We start from the raw sequence: 12461 nt of genomic DNA, 5'->3' as shown, positions 1-12461 counted from the left end.
TTGAATAAATTATTTACTATCGGTATGGAAATAACTTATTAAGTGATTCAATGTGCTATTTTTTTATTATAATAGTGATATGTAATGTTATGCTTGGTATATGATAATAATGCTAAATATTTAACTTTTATATTAGATGCGCCTTGTATCTGTTTTCAGATCTGTTTACACGTTGGCTGTTTTTCCACTCGGAAAATCAATTTTCCCTATGTTATTCAATGTAGAAACTGTTTCTAACAAAAAATTTTGTGCAAAGTTCTACATAAGTATTTTTTTCCAGGCTTTCATCACTGTTAAACAAAAATGCTTGAAATTTGTAATTGTTTTTCTCAAACTCAGATTTTTCCCCCTTTATATTATTCAATGAAAAATTTGTGTTTGCCGAGGAAATTTTTCTTTGAAATTGCCAAAGTAGCAGAATAAATAAGAATAAGTAGTGTATTTAAACAAACAATTTATCATTGAATAAAAAAGTAAATAGTGTAATAATAATTACATATTAAAGTACTTGGTGCAAAAAAATTTATTTCCCAACCATGGTTTGCATTTTGTACAAAATGAAATTTGAAGCAATTTGTCATACTAATTTTTTATATTTTGCAGGAGAATGTAGGGGTGTTGGGGGAATATTTTTTGATGACCTGGATACTCCAGATCAAGAAAGCTGCTTCAAATTTATTTCTGTAAGTTTCTTTCTAAAGTTTTGAGTACTGTTTTGATCTTAAAATATTGAAAGTATTAACTTGCTTTTCAATAAATGTTAACTTTTTATTGTTTTTGCAAATTTTTGAAATTAGTATGAAATATTTATAAAATTTTTTTCACAATAATTATCTAATACAGTCAATTCGCTATAACTCGAAGTACGATAACTCGAATATTACTATAACTCGATTTTTTTATGAGGTCCCGACCCTTTTATCTTCAATTTCATGTTAATTATTCTTGATTACTCGAATTTTACTACCTTTAACTCGATTTTTTTTTGGATCTTTTAAAGCAAGGAAAAAAACCTAGGAGCTGATATCTTGCCCCTTCCTTTGCAACACACACACAATGTCTTTCGCACTCTTCATGGAAAAGGTAAAGCTGTCCCTCTTGAAGTATGTGAACAGTGGTTAAATGAAGCGTTACCAAATTTACTTCAAGGATACAGTTAAAATGATGTTTTCAATATTGATGAAATGGGTTTATTTTTTNAGGGAGAAATTCCCAGCGCAGGTTCAGGGCCCCAGAAAATTGCATTAGAGCCAGCCCGTGCTGCTTCGTCAGCTAGCTCATTTCCACCGATACCCATATGTCCTGGTACCCAATGCAGGGATACCTTGTTATGAGTGGACAGGTCACAGAGGACCGAGAAGCATTCCCACACTAACAAAGAGGTGAATTTACACCTTGACAGTGATAGGAGAGCAGCCTGACTGTCAGAACAGATGCGGATAGTCGTATTTTGATATCCTTTGTCTATGCATAACTTGCAGCACAAGATAATGGCATAGACCTCAGCCTGAAAAACGGTGGCATAATTTCCCAGGGGAAAGTGAAGTTTGGTACCATCATTGGAGCAGTAAATTCCTGCTCCTGATTTGGCACCAATCTTTGACCCATCAGTGTACCATATCAGGCATTTGCCTTTAAGCCACCGAGGAGAATTGAACCATTCATCTCTAGTAGGAAAATGGATCTTGAAGGGCTTGTGAAAAGCATATCTTAGTGACATAAAATCACTAGGCATAATAAAAGAGGATAAATCCTTCACTTGTGAAACAAGATGTCCCCATGACAAGTGTTTGGAATTCTCTTTCCATAGGCCAAGGTACATAAGACGCTTTACGCCTGTCTGAGCTTCAACTTCAATGCGTAAGTTCAATGGAAGAAGCCCAAGTAAGCTCTCTAGAGCAGCTGTAGGAGTGGTCCTGAGACAGCCTGACAGGGCTACACAGACCATTCTTTGTAGTCTGTTAAGATTAGACCTTGCGGAGCTCAATCTAGTCCTTGACCACCAGACGATTGCGCCATAAGTGATGATAGGACTAATAATCATTGAGTTTATCCAGTAGACTATTTTGGGGGACAGTCCCCATGTTCTACCAATAGCATTTCTTCAAGACCAGAAAATTTTTCTGGCCCTGTTGGTGCAGTAATACACTTACTAATACACTAATGTCTAATACACTTACATGGGTGCTGTGGATATGCTAATTTGCCCCTAACTATTTTGCTTGGTTTATTTCTGCATGCATAAAAAATAGGCAATGTCGTTTGCCTACCAAGTTTCTTAATCAGATGTGAATATAAAGTGTTTCATAATTATTTCTTGTATGGAGTAATAAGAGTTATTTAATTTTTTTGCAGCATTAAGTTAAATAATAATATCAAATCTCATTATAAAAAATTTTCATCGACAATAAAAAATTGTTATAAATTTCAATTAATATTCATTCTGATACTACTCTGAATGAAAATTTTCTTTATGAGTTAATGTTCTATTTTATGATAAGCGTAACACTTTATTTCACTAGCATATTTAAAACCTGTTTGTTGAGCATATGTTAATATGCTATGGCTAGCTTTGCCGTGAGCATATATGTTTGGAAGAAAATATTTTGCTTAAGATTAAGTTTAAAACTATTACTAAAGCTATTTTTAAATTTGAAATCTTCTTACTATATTGTACAAATAACTTGGAACAAAATGAAAAAAAAATGTCCTTTTTCTAAATTGAACCTTTGGTTATATAAAGTTCATATTTATATCATCCAGTCCATCGTCGTATCATTAACGAGTAACATTATATTTATGACTGTTGAGGCTATGTGATAGCATCAATCTACATTCAAATATGATTTTATTTGGATGTAAATTGATGCTTTATTTAAACTGATGAAGGCAGCTTATCTTCCTTTTGTAGTTAAGAGCTTTTATAAGAGGTTTAGGTATTGAGTACATTGATAAGTACATGCATTCTAAATTTTTTTTACAGTGAAACCAAATTTTAATAGCATTTATTTTAGTCATCCAGTCTATCTTACCTAGCAAATTTTTAATATACAGTCTATTCTTTTCAGTTCGGCTCCCATTAGTCCGATTCTTAGTCCGCTACATTAAGTTCCATTCGCTATTCCTTAAATATTATGTTATTTTAACGGCCGTTAGAACGTCTGTTACAGAACCATTCATTCTAATATAGCAATCAAAACTTTGTTTAATTTTTTTTATTCCCAGGAAATCACTTTGAAAGCAGGTGTTAGACATTTTTGCACTTTCAACATTGATATTTTTTTTACTGACAATGAGTCTATCAGTGACAAAAGTCTTCAGAAAACGATTAAAGCCTCTATTTCTTTTGATGTTGTCGCTCAATAAACATGAGACATTTTGAATTCTTTATTGTGAGTGATAGGACCACCTATTCTAAACCTAGGAGGTCCTAGGCATAATCTGTAGTTCAAAGAATTGTGAAATATGGATTACTTATCATTATTGAGAATTAAGCATTTATTGCAATGTCATTTAGAAATCAGAGTTTCCTGTATAATCGTCAAACTTTTTTTTTCAATGGCTTCAATTTCATGTGTCACATTTTTCTTGTTTAAAAATTGTATTCACTCTTTTAGTTAGTTTGTTTGAGTTAAAACACATTTTATTATTTGCATTCTTATTTATATTAGTTTTGCTAATTTTCTGGATGTATGTTATTTAACAAAAATGTCTACTTTTAACTGGTGTAATGCATATAGTGGAAATAATTTTCTTTTAAAGGAAGTGGGTAGAATAATAACAGACATTAACACATTTTATCTGCAATTATTAAGAATCTTGATGTGTTTTCTGAAGGGAGAGCATGTGATTAGAATATTTTGTTGTAAATTGTTCTGATTCCATGACATCATTCTCATGAAGCAAAATTTAGAAAAAGCCCTGAATGACTGACTAAAGTTTATGCGCAGTATTAAAATATGTGATTTAAAAAATTGAAATCTATTTTCAACCCTTAATGAACTATTTTAAATAATACTTTTGCTTTATTGATATAAAAAATTGATTACTGGTCAATTTCATAATTCTATTTAAAGTGTGGCATGTTTTTGTCAAAATAAGTCCTGTATTTGTGAAATATAAGTAATATTTGCACAAATTTTATGTATTCATTGCATAGCGATCTTTCCTTACAATGTCTAGTTTTGTTTGGACCACAGAAATCATTATATTGAGCGTCATTGACTTTTTTACAAGGTCTAAAATGGATTTAGGCTAGAAGAATTCTCGTATAAATCAAGCATCATTATTTTGAATTTTCAGTATGAATCTTTTTACTACTTTTGAACAGTGAAAAGAGACCAAATCATGGGCAAATTTTACATAAATTTTTGTATGAATGGAATAATCCCACTTGATTAAATTCATCTGGCCTCAGAATAAAAACTAGGCTTACAGCACCGTCTGTTGAAAAAATAAAACCATATACATTTGTATCAGGTTTTGTTTCTAATACAACTGTAAAAAAATTAACCTGTCGTAATTAATTTTTACTTTTATAGCATTATATAAATCAGAATTTTATGGCATGTTGTTGTCCTGTTCATCTTACCTAAACAAGATATCAGGTTGTGTTTCTAATACAACTAGAAAAAAATTAACCTGTCCCAATTAATTTGTACTTTTATAGCATTATATAAACCAGACTTTTATAGCATGTTGTTGTTCTGTCCATCTTACCTAAACAATTTTCAAATTATCTTAGTAGTTCTCAATTGAATTTAAGCCTGATGAAGCCCATGCAAATCTATCATCATTACTTTGATTTTCCGCTATGAATCTCTTGACTACTTTTGAACTATGGCAAGAGGCCAAAACTTGGTCAAATTTCACTCAAACGTTGGCATGAATGGAATATTCCTACTTGATTAAATTCATCTTGCCTCAGAACAAAAACTAGGCTTACAGGACCATTTGTTGGGGGAAAAAAACCTTAACAATTGTTTCAGGTTAACTTATCCTAAATAAATTATCCTACAGATTATATCCTTAACTTATCCTAAAATTAACTTATCCTAATTAATTAGTGAGAGTTTTTCACTTCAGAAATCAGAATTTTTTTCCTAATAATGATTATGATTTACAAATATATTTATTTCTGATTTCTCTTTTCTATGTAGTTGTGAAAGTGCAGAATAAAACTGGATAAAAAACTATTATTTATCTCATTATATTACTTAATCAGCCAATATGCTGCTGGTAAAAAAATTAGAAATTATCTCTATGAATGAAGTTTTAAAAACTTGAAGCCGTTTAAATTGTATTTTCAGTTAAATAAATAATTAACTCAAATTCACTAACATTTGTATAAAATTATTGAATTAAGTTGGTCTGAACAATTTGTTTGTTTTTAATATTATGAAATAACAATGCAGTAGTTTTTGCTCTATTATATTTTGTACAATTTTTATATAATCATATTGTTCTGATTATTGTATTGTTTTTTTACTTTACGTTAGATTATTTAAACTATTTTATTTGGAAAAAAGAAGAAACATTTTATAATTAGGAGGCATGTTGAATTCCATGGTTTATGATTTTTTTTTTTTTGTAAATCTTAATGCAAATTTTATACATAAGTTTTTTAAGAAAAAGTCTACTCATAAATATCTACTAAATGTCTTATCGTTTATAATAGAACGTTAATTTTTTTTTCTTTTTTAGGTTTTTCATTGCTGTTATCTATAAAATGTATAAATATTTTTTTTGTTGAAAGAAACATACTATACATTGTTGTGTTCTTTTCGAAAACTAAGATTTAATAATTAAGAGTGTAAATATTGAGTTAATTTTGTTCATGAAATGTACTTATCTGTAATTATTAGTAATCTTTTTCATGATTTTTTGATCTACTTCTATTGATAAATTCTTTTGAAGATTCATTCATCTTTAATTAACTTTTTTTTAGTTTTTTTACAGAGATAATAGCGAACTGTAATATTCACATTTAATTGTGACTATAAAGTAGTCAATCAGAAATAATAGTATTTTCTCTGTGATCAAAGTTGGTATCATTTCGGGCTTTTTATAATAATTCAACTTTACATTAAACAAAATTATAAAAATATTTGTATCATAGAACTGGTTAATTAGGCTAAATTAGTTCAGTAATAGATAATAGCTAGAATTTCTAATGGTATTTTATTTTCATTTTTCTTATTGATCATACATTTATAATGCATATTATACTATTATATCATATATAATGTTAACTAATTATTTTTTATTATGTATTTTTAATGCACATATATTAAATTGTTTTGTTCATTTAGACCTGTGCTCAAAATGTGATTCCTAGCTATTTACCAATTGTTCAGAAGAACAAAGATAAGGGTTATTCCTATGCAGATAGACAATGGCAATTAATAAGAAGGGGAAGGTAAGTTTTTAAAAAAACATTTTGTACCTTTTTTTAATTAATTATAATTATTTTCTACTTAATTTTTTTATATTCTATGATTTCAAACAATTGTTTTTATATTGTATAAAATCAATGGTTTTTAAATACTATTTTGAATTAATTTACATGATCTAAGTTTTTTATTATTCTTGATGAAAATTTAACTGGAGCATATTGGAGGAAAAATTTTCTAATTGTTTAATTTGTTGTTATTTTTTTTAATGTTATTCAATTAATTAAAAAAAGCATTCAGTATGAGAAATTTGCATAATTAAGGCTTTCAAATTAATGCAATGAAGCCATACTTTAAATCTAAGTCAAAAAATAGGTAAATATAATAGTGATTAAAATAGAAAATACACTGTAGATCTCTGAAACCTTATTTTTACTGCTTACAACCATATTAAAAAACTGTTATATTTAAAAATTTAACTTATTTTAGTTGAGGCTTTTAAATTACAAAATTATCGATTGATCAGTAAAGATGGGGAATAAAATATTCCAGACTTTTCTTTTCAAGCAGCTTCTCATATAGTATCTTGGAGAGAATTCACTGTTCATTGTTATTCTTTGAGAAATATTGAAAGAATTCCATTGTTCTTATATTTTATACAGCTAATCTAGGTTTATGATAATTTAATAAAGGTAACATTAATATTGGTGAGTAATAGCTTGAGAAAGTGCCAAAAATAACATTGTTGATTAATTTTTCGTTCATTTATGTTGAAATTTGTAGTTTAATTGTTATGTTTATTTTAATAAAATCTTCATATAAGTGACTGGACAATGTTTCAATTCGTAGTGATTTGATTATTTTTAGATATGTGGAATTCAATTTAATCTATGATAGAGGAACTAAATTTGGTTTAATGACTCCAGGAGCCAGATATGAAAGTATTCTTATGTCTTTGCCATCTATTGCTGTAAGTTACTTTGTATAATAGTTTTCTTTGATGAATAATATATTCGTTCATTTATTTTTATTAAATTTCAATTATAACATTATGTTACAAGCATGAATTAAAAAGTTGTGTGTATTTTTAAAAAAATGATGTTACATATGTTTACAAAAAAATTATTTTCTTGTTGATTTTTATAAAATATTTATTGATTGGATATTTTTACTTTCAAGGTGTTACAAAAATAGGAAATGAGAATCAATTGTTAATTTTTAAATGCTATTTATTATCATAAAGATAAATTATTATTCTAGTTCATATCACATAAGACATAAAATTATGTATAAAGTATGTATTTTTATGTATTCTTATGTACTTAAAAATATAATGCTCACATGTTTATACTGTTGAAAAGTATAATTTTCGCATGATTTGATAGTCATAGTTTCTAAAAAGTCCAGTGTGTAGTTTTAAGACAAAAATGCTGAAAAGAATATAACTTTCTCCTTTCTAACTGAAGTAATTTTTTTAAATAATTTTATTGATATTTTTTTTGACTCATTACAAAAAGTACTTGCTAAGCATCCAAGTGGGATTTTTGTTTCACTTAATATTTTATTGTTTTTCAAAAGTAAATTAGTGTAAAGCATTTGTTATTACATTGACAGAATTTTTTTTTTTTGATTTATTATTCATACTTAATTGATCTAATGATTTTTGAGGAGTAATACGTTTAAGTTGCATACCTCAGACTAAAAGATATTTTTAGTTGTCCTGAAGCTATACAAGCATGTGTATGACTATTTTTTTATTTATTTATTATTATTTTTTTGAAGTTTAAAAAACAAGTATTTTAACTTGATAGTGTTACCATTTCTGTAAGATTTCTTTTTGATAAATGTAGCCTGATGTATGCAAATAAATAAAATAAAAATTTAAAAAAGTGCAGAAACAAATTAATAAAAAGCAGAAATCTTTTACAAAATAATTCTTTTTATCATATATTTATTGTATCAACTTTGTGTTAAATCATATTAAAATATCAGCCTGGTTAATTTTATTTAAATTTATTTGTTAGTATAATGTTTCTTCTGACTTGAAGCTAGACTGTTACCCACCATGCCAAAAATAAAGTATATATAAAAAATAAAATATGTAAAATTAGTTTTCTTGTACACAATAAGAACAACACTTATTTTCAAATTAATGCTAATGTAATAACTAATAACTAGTGTCAAAAAGTTGGAGTTTAATAAAAGTTACGGATTAACAAAATAATTAAAAATAAAAAATTGAATTATTAAACATATTAACAGTTTATGAGCTTTTCTAATTTATTCATCTTGATTTTAAACTTAATAGGATCATTGGCACAAAATGTATTGTTTTGCTACCCCATATGATGAACATTGTTTGTTCTTACGGCATGATTGTAAAAACAAAAATTGCTCTATTTTCTATTGACTCGGCAATTTGTTTACTTAATTTGCACATAAAGATTTTGTTTGAATTCTTAACCCTTTGAGTGTTAGCTTTTCACAAACTTTAAGCTACATGTTACCTTATATCAAAAACTGGTTTTTCCTCATTTGTTCAATAAGAGTTTCAATACTTGGAAGGTTAAACTTCTGTTTTCTTCAAACATAGACGAAGTTAATATAGTTGAGCACACTTATGATGAAAAAACCAAGCATTTTGCTTGTTAAATCAGAGTGCTCATTAAATCCAAGTTGGTCGAAATTATCAGAAATTACATTATCAAAAATTTTTATTTAAGAACCACTTATTTTACACCACATTAATTAATTAAAATAAAACTTGAATTTTTTGTGATTGAGCCTTGTCAATTGTTAGTAGGTTTAATACTAATAGGGCAAAATATCTTATTAACACCAAAAATTTTGCAATTTCTTGGCTAACTCTATGTTTTCAGGGGTAGAGGATCGTATCATTGTCATTTTTCTTTCACAAATATTTGACTAGGAACAAGCACATGAGAAAAAGCAGTGATAAAATCTGTTCAATAGTTTGCATAGCAACATTATCTGCTATTACAATTGCCAACTACTCATAATTTCATATCAACCATTGTCACTCTTTTGCTCTGTAACTTCAATTTGAATTTTCTTGGAATGACTTATGATGTGAACTTCACATTGTTATTTTTTATTGCTAACCTGCATACTGGTCAAAAGAGTGTTTTTAAAACTGTTTTAAGAGAAGGGAATTTCCGGCTATTGACAAATACTTTTTTTTCCTTGCTACTTCAATAAAATAATTTTAAACACGTTTATGTAAAATTCCTCGTTAATTTCTATTTATGTTTGTAATGACAACATTTTATCAATACTTTTTAAAATTGAACCAACCATTAAATAAAAATATAATCATTCAGTAAGGGATCTTGTTAAATTACAGCCCATAATAAATGATCTTGACTAAAATAGAAAGCTTATAATTATGTTTTATTTCAAAATTCTTAATTTGCCAAATCTGTTATAATTTAAACTTCACTTATTTATGTATGTTTTTAAATTTATATAACTTTTTGTAAAAAAAAAAGGGAGGAAAAAAAAACTAGTTTTTAAGCGTGACAAATCATAATTACGGAATCAAATTTATATTTAAAAATAATAACAGAATTATATTGAAACTATTAATTTTCATTTAAGTTCAAAGCAAGATTATGAAAATTGTGTAAACGATAATACAGTCAATCTTTGTTCTAAAAAATTAATATATAATATTTCAAAATATACTTTGATGATTATTGTGGAGTAGCAATGTTACTATACAATAAATGCTACTGTTGAGAATGTGCTTAGTTTGTGTCACTTCAGGTAGGGTTGCATTGTTAATGCTTAAGTTTTGAAGTAAATAAATTTTTGACAAAAATATAATTTTAGCTTTATTGTGCGAAAACTAATTTTTATTAAAAGTTTTTTTTTGATGTAATAATTTACTTAACTAAATTAAATTTTTCTGATTCAATTATAATTCTGAAGAAGAAATAGCGTCAAAGTTTTTTTGTTTGTCTTTATTTGAGCGCTAGTGTAGTAAGATTGCCATAAATTTTGAATGTTGAAAATTGATTTATTTATTTTTGTTTCGTATGGGTGTTTTTCAAAGCTCTTCTTTTAAGGAAAAATTTAGAAAAAAAGATCATATTTTCTTGTTTGAAACTGAATTGCAAAGAGAATCAAGAAAATATTTACTCTTGTTATTAAATATGACCATCATATTGAAGCTCTTATCCATCACCTAAATAAAATTAATTTGTTTTTGTGGACTCCTAAAATCATGTGGTTTTTTTATTTATTCCAAGATCATTTTGACAATGTCATTTTTACTGTGTTTTAGCTTATATTTTTATGAATCAATGAGTTCAAAAATCAGTCATCTTCAACAAAACTAGTTTTACAGGAAAGAAAAAAACTGAATACCTAAGTACCAGTTTCATACAGAGAGTTATTATTATTTTTTAATAACAAAGTATGACTGGTTACAAAATATTCTATTTCAATTGTGCTATAACATCGCTTAATTTTTTAAATTTAAAAACTAGTTAGAACTTTCAGATCACAGGTTTTCTTACAAAACCTTAAAACAAATACTATACATTATTTTTTACTAGCAAAAATATTAATAATTGTTCTTTAGAAATGAAAGAAAGACTTTATTGAAGTCTTAGACAACATATTCATAGATATTTATGTAGATTCAGATATCTTTTGGATTGTGTCTAAATGTACTGGGTCACTTACAAGTTTCTTCATAGAAAGACTAAAACTCATTTGATTTGTATTGTAAAAACTTTTTTGATGTTAGTAATTTTCTTGTGGTTTATGGCAACTTTTCCGGAATCTGCATCCTTAACTGATTATGCTGCCACTTTTAGGATGTTTTTTTCATACAGAGTAAATATTAATTTACATAAACCACCAATGAATACTTCAACTTCACCAGATGCTGTGCTTTTGAAAGTAAAATTGCTGTAATGTGACCCCTGAAATTGTTGTGTTTCCTTTCTTGCTTTTCCATAAGAGCTTTTTGATAACATATTTTTCTTATAATGGCTTTTGAAATCAGGTATCATATTATTTGTAGTTACCTCCTTTACAGTTCATAATTACACTTATCCCTTTTTATTATCATGCATATACCATCTGAAGAATTACCATCTGAATCACTCATTGTGTGATAAAAAGCATAAACAAAATAACAAGCATAAATTAAATAATTAATTGTTAGGCTATGGGAACAATTTTATAAGCATTAATGGTGTATTTCCAAGTTTTTACAAGAAAAGGTCATCTCCATGATATGGCATGCTTTTGAACTAAATCGATATTTTACTGTACAAAATATTCTGTAGCAAGAAAGAGTAAATTAACTTTTATACCCTAACTACGTCAACTAAACTTAAAATGCAAGAATATCAATCTTGAAAAAAAGTGATGACTGGTTTTCAGACTCATTGACTCAAATGTATTTTGGATTTGTAATGTATGACTTTTTATTTCAGAGTGTATGAATTAATAAAACTATGATTTTTTTCCTTTTTTTTTTTTTTTTTAGAAATGGCAGTATTGTCATAGTCCTGCTCCAAACTCAAAAGAAGCAAAATTATTAGAAGTTCTGAAAAACCCGCGTGATTGGGCATGATAAATAATTCAAACTTTATTAAATAGTAAAATTGAAGTTAGTTTGAAATTGAAGTTACATATGTTTTGTAAAATAGGAACATTGTAAATATGATTTAGTTGCATCTATGAGAAAAATTTGTTATTTTAATAGAAAATTTGTTATTGTACTTAAATATAATTATGACTGAGTTTGTAAAGATGAACTTTTTGTATTGTTTTCTAAAGCAAAATTTGTTATAAAGAACTATATTTATGATTATGTTGTTTTTTGATATTATTTTTTTCATAGATTGGATTTTTACTTTTTATTTAAATTAATGCTTCCTGCACTGTGCCTAAATTAATACTGCAATGCAGTTTTTTCAAAATGAAAATAATTACATCCTCTTGTTTTCATTATATACACATACACTTTAACAGGACAATAAATTAAGAGTTTAAAATTTATTAATTAATAAAAATGATTAGTTTGTTTAA

The 12461-nt window shown here is 26.9% G+C and overlaps 1 protein-coding gene across 2 annotated transcripts in view; it reads left to right on the top strand.

The window, feature by feature from the left end:
• The window catches only part of LOC107437458 (oxygen-dependent coproporphyrinogen-III oxidase), a 28935-nt gene extending 16692 nt beyond the window's left edge, over positions 1–12243 (top strand). For both annotated transcript variants that reach the window (XM_043057097.2, XM_071177691.1), the window contains exons 10-13: positions 604–683; positions 6312–6418; positions 7260–7362; positions 11917–12243. In XM_043057097.2, the coding sequence (XP_042913031.1) occupies positions 604–683; positions 6312–6418; positions 7260–7362; positions 11917–12003 (377 nt within the window). In that variant the 3' untranslated portion in view covers positions 12004–12243. The remainder of the gene's footprint in view (positions 1–603; positions 684–6311; positions 6419–7259; positions 7363–11916) is intronic.
• The last annotated feature ends 218 nt before the right edge of the window (positions 12244–12461 follow it).

This window comes from Parasteatoda tepidariorum, chromosome 2, assembly GCF_043381705.1.
Source record: "Parasteatoda tepidariorum isolate YZ-2023 chromosome 2, CAS_Ptep_4.0, whole genome shotgun sequence".
Taxonomy (NCBI): Eukaryota; Metazoa; Arthropoda; class Arachnida; order Araneae; family Theridiidae; genus Parasteatoda; species Parasteatoda tepidariorum.
The sequence above is the reverse complement of the archived record's forward strand: the minus strand, read 5'-3'. Positions and strand labels throughout refer to the sequence as shown.